Source organism: Syngnathus leptorhynchus, chromosome 2 (assembly GCF_054491065.1).
Source record: "Syngnathus leptorhynchus isolate UIUO chromosome 2, UIUO_Slep, whole genome shotgun sequence".
Classification (NCBI taxonomy): domain Eukaryota; kingdom Metazoa; phylum Chordata; class Actinopteri; order Syngnathiformes; family Syngnathidae; genus Syngnathus; species Syngnathus leptorhynchus.
Window position 1 is genome coordinate 2,587,758 of NC_141196.1, and position 17,993 is coordinate 2,605,750.

The 17,993-nt window shown below is 43.9% G+C and overlaps 1 protein-coding gene across 1 annotated transcript in view; it reads right to left on the minus strand.

The window, feature by feature from the left end:
• Positions 1-17,993, minus strand: part of nlgn2a (neuroligin 2a) — a 54,152-nt gene that overhangs the window by 31,972 nt on the left and 4,187 nt on the right. Inside the window, exon 2 of the mRNA XM_085904912.1 lies at positions 3,447-4,115. Coding sequence (XP_085761038.1) covers positions 3,447-3,909 — 463 coding nt within the window. The 5' untranslated portion in view covers positions 3,910-4,115. The remainder of the gene's footprint in view (positions 1-3,446; positions 4,116-17,993) is intronic.

The window sequence follows — 17,993 nt, forward strand, 5'->3', positions numbered from 1 at the left end:
ATATATATATATGACAGTTGTTTTATATATGTTTTATATATATGTCATGTTTTCCACTCAAGGTTGCGTGAGGACTTGAAAGCGTCACAATAAACTTTTATTTTTGTCCAATTTGATGCATTTTTACGTTCATGCTGAATTAACAGTCCACAGCGAGATGGCCGATTGCACTTGCTTGAAAAGCGCTGACCAGGCAGCTCGGGACAACACCTGCACCATCTTATTGAGATGGAACGCAAGACCTGCGTGACAAAGATAATAACGCCGGCGTTGATTCAAAGTGTTTGACACCATTGCGAACGACACACATAATAATAAACACATTTTGAAAGCAGTCGCTCTCTGACAGACTGAATCAAACTCGGGCATTATTATTCTCCCAAATCCGTGACTGAAATGGAGTATTAAGGAGATACATTCAGTCATTGGGATAAATGGAGCGTGCGACACGGTGCTGCTAAACCTCCTGAGATCTTTAATAGAACACAATCAGAGGTACTTCTCGCACCCCGCACTTAAATCAGACAGTGTGATTATTTAAGTGCCGCTGAAAAGTCAATTCACTCCGCAGTGCCTAAATGGATCATTGAGATGAGCAAGCAAGTCATATTACTTTCTCCAGCGCTCAGCTGCGAGTCGACCGACTTGCGAAAGGGAGCACGCGCAGGACAGAGCCCACAAACGACCGCGTACCATAAGCTCCACCCCCAGGACGTAGCTTGTTAAAAATCTTGGCAACTATGCTAACGTTGCTAAAGTTCATTTGGCGCGACGTGGAAAGAGCAAATGTATGTCGATTTTGATGCCTGACAGCAAGTTGCCCCAGCCATATGGTGTTCCGCAGGGTTCCATTTTGGGGCCCCTTTTTGTTTTCATTTTCATTTTCTGCCTTTGGGTTCCATCTTAAGAAATCATCCTTTCACTGATATGCAAATGATTGTCAGAACTACCGCGACAAACCCTTTTAGTCTTCGACAAGCAAGAGTTTCTTCCTTTCAACTTGAGGTCCACTAAGCCAGACCGTGATCCACGACAAAACATAAAAGAAACAGACACACTCAAGCTATTTGCTAATGTCCAAATAAAGTCCAAGTCCAAGCTTGATTGGTTTCCATCTCCAAGAAGAATTCAGAGTTAAATGGATGAGGGGAGGATCAGGAAATCGTGTCTGGCATAACGGGACAGGAGAAGCTCTCCCACAACTAAATGGAGTTTCAGCAACAAAGTTCCCAAGACGTGAAAATGGTTAGTGGATTTAGTTCTGGAATTCATCAAATTGTCACCGGGCAAATTTGTTGACGTGCTTTCACACACAAATGCAAAAATCCATTTTGTGCATTTTTCGTCTCGACCAAGACTGGCAAGAAAAGGAGAAGAGTTGTTTTTTTTTTTTTTTTGTCAGGGGGGTGAGGGGGAATCGGCAGTCATAGATTATATTTTAAGTAGTAATCTGACCGCTTCCTTCTTCCATTATTCACTTATTTGTATTTTTTTCCTTCTCTACTTCTCGCTTATCGACACATCTCCGCGCCAACGTGGTAGCAAGCATCGGCGCGGCCGTGGGCCTCCGTTACCGCGTTAGCATCGAGCTGCTCCCGAGGGATCTAGAAAGGAAATTGAAAGATTGCAAGAGACGTGTGATGTGGGTTGACGCACGGAGATGGATGGCGCAGAGGATGGAATAATTACGAGCGCACAGGCGGCAACCACGCCCAGGAAGCTCGGCGCTAACGAGGCCGGGATGACAAGTTGACATGCTGGAGCATCGTCTGGCAGAACTGCCCTCCACGCTCAATCAAGGAGAATTAATTAACTCGTTCACCGCCCGCCATTTCCAAAAGCACAGGTTGATCATTTAGCATCTTATGGGACAAAATAAGCACCAAACAACAAAAAACAAAACAGATCAAGGGTCATAGAAAATCAGAAACGCTGACTCAGCACATTGAAAGTTTCGACATGATATTTGCCATTCCTCACATTTCCTAAATTCGAGTCCGGGGCACCGTAACTCGTCAATGCGGTGGTCAGCTTTTGTCGTTATTTACATTCCAAAGTGGGTCATCCATACTTCCGAGCCCTCTCCAATGCAAGTCGTGTGTGCTAATGGAAGTGGAATGCGGAGTGAAGCTCACATTTTGTCTTCATGCTCGGGGCGAGCTGGGAACGACCCCCCCCCCCTCCCTCCCTCCCATCGATCCATCGTGACTCTGCAGGAGCCAGATGAACAGCCCTCGCTATGATTTATGAGGAAAGCCACTGACTCTGCTTTTCAGAACCTACACAAGGTCCTATAACGTTCCGGACTTCATGTCTGAAGCAAGATTGGCAATCTCCCGTCACGTTCAAACCCAGCGTGAATACAAATGAAGGAACGAAAGGCTAAATAATAAATATGATTTAGAATCAAATGTGAAAAAAGACCACGGGAAAGACCTTTCTGAGAAAGAAAAAAAGTGCGGGCTAGCACTCAAAAGAAAGAAGTGAAATAGAAAGATGCAGACTCTTCCGATCGGACAAGATGGAAATGTTTTTCCCACACTTGTGGTACGTAGATTTAAAAAAAAAAAAAAATAATCCACAGTGTTGGTGAACATTGATGGATCGAAAAGTGGAGGCAGCTTGACCTTTCATGACCTCGTTTTAAGTCATACCAGTGACAGTAAACTATTGTGGTGACCCAGTTTGTGCATTTAGGGACTGACAGGACAGAAAACGAACTCCCCAAAATATTCAATAAAAACATTGAAAGATAAATAAAGAATATTTGGTAGCAAGTTAAGGGGTGATTGATTGTTAGAGGTATGACCCAATATTTTTGTCCACATACAGCGGTACCTTGACTTACAAGTTTAATTTGTCCCATAACCAAGTTCTTAATTCAATTGAATCGATTTTCCCAATTAAAATGAATTGGGATGCTATTAAGGCACTTCGGCTGCCAAAAAGACGAAGAAAAAAACTGTGAAAAAAAAAAAAGTGGTCAAGGCGGGATGACACCCAGCAACGCGTTACCAGAACTCCAGAAAACCATCATCTTGGGCTGCCATCATGCCAACAATCAGATACGACATCTTTTCATTTTGGAAAAGAAGTCAAATATGAATTTTTGATTTGGATTTGGGTCAACGCTCCAAAGTAGAGAGCAATCTTTCTGATCTGCTTGTGTAGATGTTCAAAAACGTGTACGTCGAGGTACCACACACATGATCCCCCCAAAAAAACAAGAGAAATAAGAAACGTCATTCATTTATGACTTTTTGCTAAGCCCCTCCCTTTTAAGACCGATTGGCCAATCACAGCTTTGCAGTTACTTCAACCACATTCAAGTGCTGTGAGTGAACGAATGATGATTGGACCGACTGCCGGGGAGGGAGGGCCTAGCACAGAGTCAGTCCCCGCCCGCTTTACCCTTCGTCCCTCCCACCCAGCAGCCCAGCACTCACCATCCTCGGTGGGCACGTAGACGTTGAGATAGAGGCAGTCCTCGCTCTGGTTCTGGATGTACCCGGCCGCTACGTCCAGGTTGTCCGTGAACCAAACAGGCAGCATGATCTCGGGGAGCACCCCGTGAACATTTTGGGGGCACACGGGGGCAAACTGAGTGGCGTTGCGGATCTCCTGCCACGAGCCCGGGGCTTCGGGCGGCTGAAAACGGCGGTCCCCGATGGGCGCGGTGGCGTAGGGCACGCCCAGGTATTGCTCTACCGGGCCCAGGATCTCGTTGTTGAGGTCTTTCTTGATCCCTCGGAGCTTGCCGTAGTTTGTGGTGACTACGGGATGCTTGGGGGGCTCCACCTTTTGCCCGCAAGCCGCATTTAAGAGGAGGGTGAGGCCCAAGTGCATGCACCAGTCTGCCATTAGGGACTTTTGTCTTTTTCCTTCACTTGCAAGTCGAAATAAAAGCATGGTTGCTTATGGAATCATCAAAAGGTAGAAGTCCAAGGGTGACAGACTCAACGACAAGCGCCGCCCCGTGAAGGTCATGTGGAAGGGGGTGCGGCGAGATTTCGGAGGGCGGGCCTCTGCCACGTCAGTGCTGAATACGACCCAAAGCCGTCCCGGTCGCTTCCCGAGCCGTGGTTCTGTTACGTTCCATCCCTCTGTGTCCTCTCCTGGTGGAGATACAAGAGCACATAAATACAAATCAGCGATTAGGTAAGTTCTGAAAAGTCTACCCTGACAAGGAGACGCGCGACAGATGTACTTAACTGGGTTCGTTTAAGGAAAATGCTTTCGGCGCACAGAACTGTGCTGAAAATAAATCCGCCCATTGCTACGGTGTCATGTGATTTAGGAAACCAGAGTGAGTTCACTTTATTCACCACCGCTCTCATTTGGACTTATTTGAACTTGTCCTGCTGTAACCTACACAAGGACTAGACTACATGTTGTTGACCCTTTGAGGTGATGTCAATGTTATTCTTTTTTTTTTTTTGTGCATGCACAAGCGCCTCAGAGCCGTTGATGTAATCTTGAGTGCAAATCCTCATGTGACACGGCCCGTCACAAATGCACGCGGGAGATTACAGTGTGATCAGAACATTGTTGGCCGCTTACGTAACGGCGTGGGAACAGCCATTCACAACAATGTTTAGAGTTCTTTTCCGATGGCGACGCTCGCTTTGTGCTTTATGATCTGGCTTTAATTGCAGCGGAGCAATTTAAGGCCGTTGTCTTCTGTCTGCTTTGCCAGTGGAATATCTTGCGAGTTAAAAGTTGCGAGTAGGGATGTCACTCTACTCATTAATACTTTGACTTTATAAAACTTAATTCACCACCAAAAAAAAAAGATCAAATTTCTTTCAGCCGCAAATAATAATGTGCCGATGCATCAAAATGCCACAGTATAGCGCCAACTACTGTCGAGGAGGACTTACTGAATGTCAATTTTTTATTTTGCCTCAAGTATCAGTGGCTGGCATCCTCCTCGAGTACCCGATACCTAAAATTAAGGCCGGTACCTAGTTTCAGTTCGCGCACGTCCATAGTTCCGTGGCTGGACGATAAATCAAAACCTCTCATCTACTTGGATGGCTCATTTAAGCAATTTTTCGTACAATTTCTTCTCAGTCGGGGTGTAATCTAGCCTGTAAGACCACAAAAAATTGAGGCTTGAACCTGTCATGTTCTTTTGGTACACGGTGCATCGGCAGCATCTGCTTTTGTTTCTCTCTGCAAAATCAAAAAATACCCCCCCACACACACACACACCGCAAAAATAAGCGAGTGCTATATTTCATAATACACTGTGAGTCAAACTCCAGACTTGCAGGGTGCATCTGAGGGTTTCAATGTAAATTGGCTTAATTTAGCAGGCAGAATTGATCCAGCTTGTGTACTCGCAGCGGGCAAGCATAAGTGATTGATGAGGCGGGGACGAAGCTGGCGGATCCAAGATCCCAGCATTTTGCGTCAAAACACGAGAGGAAAGATTCGGAAAGAGCATCGGGCACTCTAAGGTATGCACGCAAATGTTGCGCGAATTAATTTCATGCAATTTTATGGGAAATCACTTGATTGGGATATAAACTCACATCGTTTTTAAGCATTAAGGGACAAAAACAAAGTTCGGTGTATATGTTCGAAATTAATCGTTCAGTTAATTGGTTTTATTCTGCCAAATATCGGGTTTACACTGGGCTAAAGAAAACAAACATTTTAGTACTTTCTTACTTTTCACGAAAGAAGGCAAAAGATAATTGAAATGCTAACAATTAGCAGTGTTATAAAATATATAAAGTAATATCAGCAACGGATATTTACATGTCCTCATCCTTAACAAAAAAATAAATAAAAAAATCGACATAGCATAGTCGTGACTCCTCTGTATGACATTATTACGGTGCCCCTTGTGGTCGAAGCAGGCACAACAGAAGTAGTAGCACAACAAATTGAATGAAGCATGAAATAATGACTGATTCCAAAACTGCCACATCAGCTTTTTATTCATCCATCCATTTTCTGTACATTTTCTGTGTATAATATTTTACATTTTTTATTTGACATATTTTACATAAGAGCCTCCTCAATATTCCATTTTGGGGTTTAGAGGGTGTTGCCTCCTCTTTCCAATTACTGCACCCTCCACACCTCAAGGCGAAACGCGCCAGTTGGCAAACTCCACAACGTTAATCACACAACATTTTCGAGTCTCCTGCTGTCTAGCCCAGTCTCTGCCCCCCCCCCCCCTCCCCCCCAATCGGCCGCCAAACTCAGCAGCATCTGGCGAGCTTGCTCAAAGGCACATCAAGCCCTCGTTTGCGTATCGCTCGCATGATGTGTTTTACACTCGCGAGGGGGCTTGTTTGTTTTGCCAAATTAGCAGGGGTTTTTTTTTTTTTCCCCTCTACTTGTTTGGATTCTTGTTTTTCTCGTCACAAGAAATGGTGACTTTGTGCCTAAGGGGTCCCAAACGCCACAAGACACTTTCTTATTTCTGTTTTAATTTCTGGTATCATTTAGACCACCTGTGTCAAAGTCAAGGCCTGGGGGCCAGATCTGGCCCGCCAAATCATTTTATGTGACTCGTGAAAGCGAATGACGTCTGTCAACTTCAATGATCACGGCTAAAATCTGGATTAAAATATTTGCCGTGTGTAATAATGTTTTATCTTTTGAAAAACTTGAACAATAATTGTACAAACTTGACATCTGATTTCAAAGTTAGTAATCTATCATATTTTGGGGTAATATATGACGCAATGATTAAACATTCATTTGGTTTCACAGTCCCTGTAGGGAAGTCGTAATTATAACGTGGCCTGCGACAAAAATAAGTTCGACAGCCTTGATTTCGACGGACAAATGAATGAATTAAAAAAACGAACAGAAACGGAAAAAAAAAAAATTAAAACCTAATAGACACTAACAACCTTGCTCTAAAAACTAATGAAAACGGAATATTTAGAAAACAAAAGTCAAAACAAAAATAAAAACTACCTGTAATGAAAACGGAAGGTTCGTCAAAGGCATCAATGGGAAGATTAAAATACTCAAGGATACCTTTTCTGCAAAATATAAAGGAGCTGGCATATTTATACTTTTCAATTTAAAAAAAAAAAAAAAAGTCACTCTACCGACAAGCAGCCAACTTACAGGAAATGCTGCCGAGCAAAGGTTGGCGATGCGTCAATTAGGCCCCGCCGATGCTGCAGTTGGCCCGTAATTAATGCGCCAGCAGACTTTAATTAGCACGGAGGCCACCTGACATTAGTCACCGCCTCTCTAAGACCGAGCCTTCGGCGTGGACTCGCATACGCAAACACGTCGTGTTGGTTCTGCGAGGATCAAAAAAAAGGAAGTCCGATGACATTCCGGCGCTGGGTGCTGGGTCACCGATTAAAAGGTTAAAATTCTGCTTAGCGGGCTAACCGTGGATGACTCTTTGCTCATGCCCGTGTGAGATAGACCATCGCGGAGAACAATTAACTCGGCTGACCCAGTCGCCACGGCGACAGCTGCGGCCACCGCGACGGGGCCCGCTGTCAAATAAACTGGTCCATTATACAGTCGACTGAAGAGAGGACAAAAACACCCGATGCATATACTGCACTGGATTAAGATTTCCGCTCTTCATTTAAATTTAGCACCTCCACATGTTCAACAAAGACACGCCTGTAAAATCTCTCTTTGCGCAAGAGGTCGGCTGTTTGTTAGCACCCCTGACGTCTCTGACGAATTGACTCCTTTATGGGAGTCGAAGTGTGAACGGGGGAGGGCGGCGGAGAATGGAGAATGAAAGTCACACTCGCACACAACCACGCACAAATACACACAGAACAGACGCAGGCTGTGACATCAAAAAAAAAAAAAAAAAAAAGAAAGGAGGTGCAGAACAAAAACAGTACAGCTCTCAAATTAGTTCTTTGCAGAGGATCAAGAATATACGTTGCCGCGCAATGTGACTGCATCATATGTGTTCAATCTATTGCGGTACCACACGACTGCTAATCAGCGTTAGCAATGAGCTAGCGAACCAAATGGCTTAGCTTAAGCCTCTGAGTGATATTCAATGAATACTTATGACCAAGTTATTTTTCTTATTAAGAATCCTTGGGCCCCTAGAATAGCACCACTGTGAATATAAAAAGAGTGATTAACAGGGGTGTCAAACTCGTTTTTTTCGCAGGCCGCATTGCTTCTTTCGAAGGGCCATGATGACAAATAAATGTATGAGCACCTCATATTATATACAGTAAAAGCTACAAAACAAACTGACAAATAATTCGTTTCAAATCAGACGAGTAAAAACGGGTCAAATATTTTTTTTAAAAAAGATGCACAATTTGTCTTCGCGGGCCACATAAAATGATATGGCCGGCCGTATCTGGCCCCCGGGCCTTGACTTTGACACCTGTGATATCCAATGTGGATGCTAACCAGCGTTAGCAATAAGCTAGCGGACCATAAGACAAAGCTTGAGCCTTGCAGTCTTATTAAACGAATACATATAAGCAAATTATTTTCCTTATTACGAATCCTTGGGCACAACTATATGTAAAAAAAAATAGTGATTTTTTTTTCATAATTTCCGCAAAGGCAGAATTTGTGGCACAGGATCTGTGCAGGCGTACCTAATATTGTATCCGCTGAGAGTACACGAGCGCAACACAGGAATACAAAGCTCCTATTTGACTGCGCGCCGCCCACAAAGCCTGGCTGAGGCTTTTTTTTTTTTTGTGTGTGTGTGTGTCTGTGTGTCACATTTCCTTCAAACTGTTACTATAAATAGACTCAACGTACCAAGCATTGCAGCGTGATGAGTTATATAACCTCCCAACATGCACACACACACACCGGGATCGGCGTGCGTCCACCCGATTTACTCTGACGATATTTCACTTTCGGTCATATTTGGGTTTGGTTTTTTTTTGCTTCCCGCAGTGATGGCGTGTGGCTTGACCTACATTTGAAGAGCCCGCAGCAGGGCCTAAGCCGTCAACTGGAATCCAACAGTTTAGGGTGAGCACATTTGTCAGGTGTGTTTTTCCAATGGGGAGCTGTAAAAGAGGGCCTCATGATTGACACATTTTTATTTATTTTATTTTTATAGAGATTAGCACAGTCTTTGCGTAGAAGACAAAGATTGGGTAGTGAATCTTGGCTTTTCATTTTGATTTTGAGAAATTATTGGGATTTGTCTGCATATTTTTAACTCTTTATATGCCAGCGATGACAAGGAGATTGAAGAGAATGACGTAATATCGACGAATATTCTCTATTTTTATTTTATGAATGGACTGATGAGACTCTCTGGCAGCTCTCTCCTTAAGTACGTTATTATTAAAGTTGGGTAATCGAGTTACTTTTTCAAGGTAACTGGCAAAACTTGGCTATAAACAATCTTTGTGACTGTAGTCAGTAGCAAACGTGCGAAAAAAAAAAAAAAAGCTCGCTTGACCTAAAACGACCAAATCGCTGTCATCGAACGTGTTGAGTGCTGTTCGGTGAGCTCTAACCAGAAGAAGACGATTTATCAAAGGCATATGCATTTACTCCAAGCTAGTGACAAGTCCCATAAAAAATGGAGGAATTTAGCAAGGTTCTTGTACGTGTCATCTTGTCTCACGCTCCTATCTTGCCCTCTCATCCCCCTCCAAATCCTTGTCAGTCCTTCTTTTTGTCCTACAAGCGCTCACCTTGGAGTGTAGCTTTAAATCTCGTGTGAGCACTTTCATCATTCGTCGCTAATCTGTCAGCAAGCACCACCTGAACATTACCCCCACCCCCCGCCAGCGCTTCATCCCTTCCTTCCTCTTCTATTTCCGCAGCTTCACGGTTCAGCGGACACATGATGCCCGTCGCTCCGGACGCACGCTCCTGTGCACATGCACGGGCTTGTCTTTTCAAAGTCTTGCTCCGTCTCCAAGCAGCAAATGAAACAAGGCATCGTCGCGCCACACCGAGTTGTTCGTCTCTCTCCTATTTGGGGACGCTTTCAAATATTATTTTTTTGCAGCTTAAGTTGGTCGGCGCAAAACATGAGGGGAGAAGAAAAGCATTGATAGCGAAGCCACGGGTGTTTATTAGATTGAGCTTCAATTTGACCGGCCCACTTGTGCAACAGTGTTTTATAATCTCTCGTCGCTCTCCTTAGAGACCAAACTACAAGATTACTGACTTCAGGGCATGAAGAAGTGAGCAATAAAAGGCTGTCAAGATGGTTTGTCAATTAAATGACATGTGAGCAAAGTAGTCAAAGTGCCTCATTGTCAGCTGCAAGTGCTAGCAGGTCACGGAGGGGGACTCAACGTAATAGCCAGTTAGTTGACCGGAGCTTCACTCTGGCATTAGAGCGCCTCGTTGTCAGTTGTATTGCACCAAAGTCATAATGAGAAAGACCAAGACAGGGGCTATTTTTTATTTATTTATTAAATTTTTTTTTTGGTTCATTTATTCTTTCATTTATTTTTATTTTTTTAAATCCTTTTTTTATTTGTTTATTTATTCTTTCATTTATTTAGTCAGTTGTATTGCACCAAAGTCATAATGAGAAAGACCAAGACAGGGGCTATTTATTTTCCAATTAATTAATTAATTAATTAATTAATTAATTCAAACTGTTTTGATGATAAGGAAAAATTACTTAATTAATTAATTAATTGATAAATTAATGTATTTACTAAATCCTTTTTTTGTTCATTTGTTCTTTCATTTATTCATTTTTATTGATTTAAATTATTTTTTATTTGTTTATTTATTCTTTCATTTATTTTTTATTCATTGAGTCATTTGTTTATTTATTCATTTATTTATTTGTTTTTGAGTGACTTGACAGCGAGGATGCCAGCCTCGTTTTATCAACGTCATCATCTTTTTAACGCTTCAAATTTGGCCAGATTGTTAACAGCTCTCATGGATGTTCTGAAGGGGGTTTTTTTTTCTTCTCCTCACTTTACCGGGACTTGTCTGCTACACTCTCTCAACTTTGAAAGCACCACCGCGAACCATTTGTAAAACAAGGCGCTTGTAACGTGTTTTATTGTCCTAATAAACCTGCTGTGTCTTCCTCGTTTGTCTGACTCGCCGAGGTTTCTTAAGCTGGATGGCTAACAGACAAGCGCCTTGATTGAGATAAATGGCGAGGGAGCCATCAACGTGCAGCGGCCATGCATCAGCCTGCAGCGGCAGGCCGGGAGGATTGATGGAGCAAAACGCGTTGCATTTGTCCTCTCCTTCCGATACGCCGTCTTTACTATTCACGTCTGAGCCAACGAGGCTCCCAAACGGCCAACGCCGCCGCCACGCTTCTAGAAATAAAGAGGCATCGTAGGTAAAGTCGACTTCCAAAATGTTTCAAAAAGAGCCCAGCGGGATCACAAAAGAGTCTGTCGGTGAAGTAAATAGAAGAGGATCTAACCTTTACAAAATCCCTTAAGATTTTGTCCATTTATTGGAATAACAGCATTGACAATAAAAATATCTTGCTTCTCGTTACAAGCAGCGACAAGCATTGATCTACATTTTCAACCAAAACTTGATGAATCGTCAAAAAATAATGAATTGATATTTTGTTTCCTCCAATGCTGTGATTACAATTTAATCTCGATTTTTTTTTTCAACAAATGCAAGCAACAAAATTAATCTGTCTGACAATAAACAATATCAGATTTATTATAACTGTTAGCTTGGCATATGAATTTGTCAAATCTTATATGGGTTGAGTTTTGGGTTTTTTTCAAATCCGAGAAAAATTATATATTATATTGAAAAAAAAAAAACAACAACGAGGTGTTAAATTGTAATATCACTCATCACCACTAGAGGGCAGACATATCCTAGTTGCGCTTACACTAGTTGCTTATATTGGGCCGTACTCCAAAACGAGCAGGGGGGGGGGGAACGATTATGCAGGACAAACATCGTACCTCGCGACGTTCGAGTGCTTTGTGTCCCCCAAGAGTAGCACTGATGACAAATTGCCGCCCTCTCCACCATTCAAGTGGCCCATCCTTGTTTCGAATACTTAATGGACGTCAATTAAAGACACACGCCGTCACTACCAAGTGGACTTTCATATATTTTAACACGCTTGGCCTTTACGCCAAGTGGACCCAAAATGTCTCACTGAATATTTCATGTGAGTGGCGGCGGCCCAGAGCGCTCCTCCAATTATGCAGGCTTCCACCGCTGAGTCATCAAGGCCGCCTCACCTCACCTCCGCTCCCCCCTCGGACACTTCCTCTCGTCCTCAACGTCAACTCCCTCCCGGCGGGCGACCTTGCGGGCCCTTCTCTTTTGGCGGGAGAAAGGACTCCCGATTGGCCTTTACGCTGCTCTCCGTTTAGGTCTTGTCTGCCTCCAAATGACATGAAATGCACATTACATGTCCGTGTGTAGTAAATTGGAGCAGACAGAAAGCAGAGGGAGGTGCCGTTGGGAGAGGGTGGGGGGGGGGGTCAAAGCAGTATTTAAATGGCCGCATTAGCCTGCTGCGAGAAGTGGAGCGCTGCCATCGCTTTGGCACACGACCCGCTGCTGATGAATATGCAGAGCGACGGCGATGACGTGCGTTTGGTGCGCTCGTGTCGGGAGAAAATGGCGGGAATTGGAATCGGGCGATTCTCCATCAGACGGGTTGATAATGGGCCAGCATGTACGTGTGTCCTAGCGCTTGCTAGCATGTAGCATGCTTAAGTGCATGTTGGAGATGTCCTTGAATGGTGCCCTTGGGCTAAGAGGGGATCTACTGTGCTCTTCTATTTTATCCAAGCAGTGTATAAAAATACGTTTGAAAGGATCCTCCATTTGCAATTTGTATGCATGACTTTGTCTCTTTCAGTCTTTTGAGAGTCTCACATGCAATCCAAAAGGCAAAGAACCTCAGTTTCTGGATTTTTCGACTTTTCTCATTAACAAGCAGTCGCCTCCATCTGCCCGGCAACATCAACGTAACACTTCCTGTTTTACTTTTCGTATCATTTGGTTTTAGACTCCCTGGAACGAATTCATTAGAAAAATTGAGAGATAAACTTGATAAAAAGATGTGTAACAAAATTAGGCTTGATCCTGAACATCGATCAGGAAGTGTTAGTTGTTTATTTAAACACAACTAAAATGTGAAATAAAGTTATTTTCACGTAAAGGTGAGCTCACCGTCTCGCAATTATTCGAGGCGAATTTCACACGCTGCTTTTTTTATTTACTTTATAACTTGCGAGATTAGCGTGGGACAGACAAAAATCATCAAATTGCAATTGTGTGTGTGTGTGTGTGTGTGTGTGTGTGTGTGTGTGTGTGTGTGTGTGTGTGTGTGTGTGTGTGTGTGTGTGTGTGTGTGTGTGTATATATAACTAGATCACTCCATAGGGAGAAGAGGTTGACTGAGTAATGACCTATCTTCGGTTTTAATCAGCTTATCTCTCACTTTCGCTCTCTCACAAACAAAGCGTGTTCTCCCACTTTTTTTCTCTCTCTCACTCACACACACACACACACACACACACACAAACACACACAGACACACACGAACACGCACACATTTCTCTTGGTGTTTACCAAGTTTATTCATTCATTCATTCTCTCTCTCACAATGCACACACGTGTTCTTTCACACACACGCTCAAACTATTTCTCACACACACACACACACACACACACACACACACACACACACACACACACACACACACACACACACCATTTTCCCTCTCTCCATCTATTGTATCCTCCACTTTTCTGCAAGTCCAGGAATAACCCCTCTAACGCACACTTATCCCCCTTTGCTCAATCTTTCTACCAATCTCGCTAATCCTTCATTCTTGTCGTGTTGACATGCGCCTTTCTTTTTCTCTTTTTTTTTATGAAATTCCTTTCAAGCGCCGGGCGCCGCCTCAGCCCCGGTAACTCAAACGATGGAACCTTTGATGCATCATTCATAGTTTTGTTCCCTAATGCACTCTCTCTGTCTCTTTCACAGTATCAAATCTCCATTGTGGGCTTTTATCCAACATTGCAGCTTTTGTCCGTTCCCTCTCGCTTTAAGAGTCTCATCTTGTTGCCGCAGCCTCCCCCCCCCCCCCACCACCTTCTTTCCTTTTCCACCCATGCACCAAAACTCTCCCTTTCAGCTCTTTTTCTTTTTCCGCTCCCTCATCGTGCATTCCCTTTGCCATGCCGCGCGTGCTCATTTTTCAGCCACCTCGCAAATTCCTCCCGTCATCTCCTGCATGGTCTGTCTCCAGCTTCCCTCGAGGTGAGCGGCTGAGCGCTAATGCAACGGAAGGCTCGCCCCCCCCCCCCCTCCCCTTCTTAAAAGCCATTGCTCATCCCCGCGTCCGTGTAACCTCTAGTTAAACATGTAACTAACATGGGATTAAATTACAGATGACGAATGAGATAAATGTAGCTAGGGATTTGTCCTCATTTTCAGCCAGGGTTTTCCCGTACTGTTCAAGAGCTCCAAACACTCATGCATGCATGAGTGGAGTCCTGACAGAAAAGAAATTTATGGGATGGCCCTGAGGGAATCTTTACGTGTAGAACTTCAAGGGCAAAAGTGTTCTGCTGAGGTTAGCGACATGCTAACTAATCTGGCTCTAAGAGCTGCCTCCTCTCGGATCATCGGAGAGGATAAAGAATATATGAATGGGAGTGGTGTTATAGTGAGTGTCAAAATGTATTGCTGCACCGTTGGTGTTAAAACGAGGCCTTTTCTGCTTATACGCTGCATTTCACGCTCAACTTGCTTCTTAGTTACAAAATTAAACGTCAAGGCAAAATACAAGACCCAAAGGCAGAATCATTTAGGACACTTAAAAACACAAGAATTTAAGACATTTAAAAGCTAAGTAGAGATTTTTTTTAAAATAGTTTCCTAAAATTAATGAAAAAAACAGACATGATTTTCGAAAAATTGACTACAAAATGCGTCAGAAAATCTTAATAATGATTAAAAAACGTACATGATTTTCAAAAAATGGACTATAGAAATGCATCGGAAGATCTTAAGTGTGGGGAGCATCATTTTTGAATCGGGATTTTAAAGCCGATCTCTTTGCATCTTATTCCATTTGCATGCAGCATAACGCCTAAATGCTGCGGCACCACGTTTGCTTTGAATTCCGGGCTCTTGTAATCAACCCAAGTCGATTGACTCAGAACCCGACTGGGCTAATATTCTAAGCGCATTTCTTGAATGCGTTCAAGACATAGGCCATTCAATGATTTATAGTGCACGTCGCATGATTTTAGAATCTATTCCACAGCAAACTGGAGGCCGATGAACGAAAAAGTCTAAAAGCTTTTGTCTAAAAGCTTTTGAGCATGTTCACCATCGAGCGACACCGCTGCCTGTTTGATAGTCTTAACGCTCACCTTGACTCGTGGACCCCCCACCCCAGGGAGCGCTTTTCCTCTCACGCCCGAAAGAGTCATTTTCAACTTGTTCTCTGCGCTGGGTTTGCAAATCCGCATCTGTCGTGACTGACCTTGAATTAAGGCTCTGACATGACCAAACGCAACAGCGAGGCAAGACTCCAGGGGTAACGGGGAGGCACTCGGCACAGACGATTATTCCCCAAAACATATTTACCCTCATGCCGCAGTGACAGCGACAGCGAGATGCACCCGAGGCTAGTAAACCTGCGTACGCGTGACAGGCCGAGCCGCTGGAGCCGGGGAGAGCCATTTAAGCGACTTAATGTGCCCAGACGACCCAAAAAAAAAAAAAAAATAACAGCGCTCTACACTCCCCGAGAACATTTCCATCCGCCATCACCATCCACGCAACAGCGGCGGGTGACACAAATAAATGCTCGGCGTACAAGAAAATACACATACTTTAACATTCGTGCAATGTGGAAGGCATAAAAACGAGTCGTTTCCCAGGAGCCATAGCAACAGCGGTCGGTACATAGCGTGAGCAAGAAGGAAGAGCATCCAGCACCTCCTGGGCATGCTCCGCTTTCTTATGCCCTGCGGGCATTCCGTATCTTTGAATCTTCACTCTCTTTCATAATGGCGACCACATGGGATGCGTGTGGCATTGTGTGTGTTTTGATGCTATCAGGGAGAAGAATGCTAAATTGAGAAAGATACAAAGAATCCATCACAACAGGGGTTTTGATTAGGGGTACAAATTCACATCAGTCTCAAGGGAAAGAAACTTGAAATGGTATCCACGCTAACCCCGGATTAGCCCAGTGAGGCGTTCTCCTAGCATATACGCAGTTTTCATCGTATTTTTAAACAACTAGCTTAGGGGAATAAGCAGTTAGACGTTTGGAATCTACGGACTAATTGATCAATGGTGCTTGGGAACTACAAAGCGAATGCTAGGTGCTAAGCTAACAACAAGCTGTGACCGGCTAGCTATCGCCGCTAAACTCCAAGCTACACAGAAAACAAAAGAGCTATGCTAACGGCTAACCTAAAGTGAGATGTAGAAGCTGAGTTCTAACTGCTTTATCGGGGGGGGGGGCAATTAACTTTTTGAAAGTCAATTTTGGAAGTCATTTTTACAGTTTTGTATGAAATAAATGGTTCCATTTTATTTCAGTAATTTAGCAAGCTAACGTCAGCTCTAATTCACTGTCAAAACAGCACAGCTTTGCCAGTCCCTCAACGAGGATTTTTTTTTAATTGGATGTCTTGGGTGTACAACTGCCTTGATAATACATTTTCCACCAGTGCTTTAAATCTAATCCACTCATTTCCGTGAGATTTGAATGTAAACAGGAATAAAAAATAATAAAAAGAGGCAAGAGGCAGGATGGAGCCTGAATACAGAACGCGGGCCTTTGACGACAATGACCTCCGAGATCCTCCTAATTGAGCAAATCTCCGAGCAGAGACACGGCGTCCCACTCGAGTCAGGCACAGGCCAAAAGAAAAGATGGAGAGGAAGGAAGAGAGGGGGGTGAAGCTTTTGAGCCACATGAGGGCCGCCATGAAAAGGTTGCGCTATGTGAGCCTAATGAATCGAGGGGCTTGTACAAGAGCAGCATTGACCTCCACCCAACTTCCTAACTGCTTCGAATCCCATGTCCACCATTTCAGTCTTTGAGAAGAAGGAGGAGGAGGGGGCGGACACCAAATATATTGTGCTGCAAATCACGATACAACCGAGTTTGGCCGAGGGACGTTGCTGGCACAACGGCAGCAAATTGCCAAGAGTGAGAGGCGTGAAGAGACGGCAGTCTTCTTTAAAGGTCTTTCTGGAAGGGTAATTTATGTGCGCCCTGATCAATGGGTTAATTAAGTGGAGAGGGCCAGTGGCACAAGGGGAAGGGCCGGGGAGAACCGGGACAACCGTTTACATCTCCAGCACGTCGAGTCAACCGTGGACGCCGCAAAGCGTAATGAAATAGACCGGTGCCACCCAATCATTCTCCCGGGGGGGAAATTGTTCATGTTAGTGATGATGTCAGCCGGAGGATCGATACGCCGTCGCCTCTTTTGGATTAGTCAAAGTCCTGTAAAAATAAGATGTCAAGAAGGCAATCCACGAGGCGGTCTTGGAGAGACCTTTGGGGGGGGGGGGGGGGAATAAAAAAATCGATTCCCATATTTACACATCAACAAAATTCTCAATGGGGAGGAAGAGGAAGTGTCAGGCAGATCATATTTTGCATCGGTTGTCCGGGATGAAGACCAACTCGGGTTTTTCAAGCGTGTTTTAGATGTTGGACCTCCTCTCTAACACATCAGATTCAAATGATTATGAGGTGGGATTGTGGTCCTCAAGGACCGGAATTTAGACCACGGTCCCCGTTCCGAATGTTTATTCCAGATTAAAGTGGAAGCAGAAAGCAGAAAAAAAATAATCCTTCTGAATTGCAGTGTTTAAAATGAGTAGATGGGATAGTGGCCCTGGAGGACGGGATTTGGACACCCAGGATGTAAACCCCGGTCCCCGTTCCGAATGTTTATTCCAGATTAAAGTGGAAGCAGAAAGCAGAAAAAAATAATCCTGCTGAATTCCAGTATTTAAAATGAGTAGATGGGATAGTGGCCCTCTAGGACCGGATTTGGACACCCAGGATGTAAAC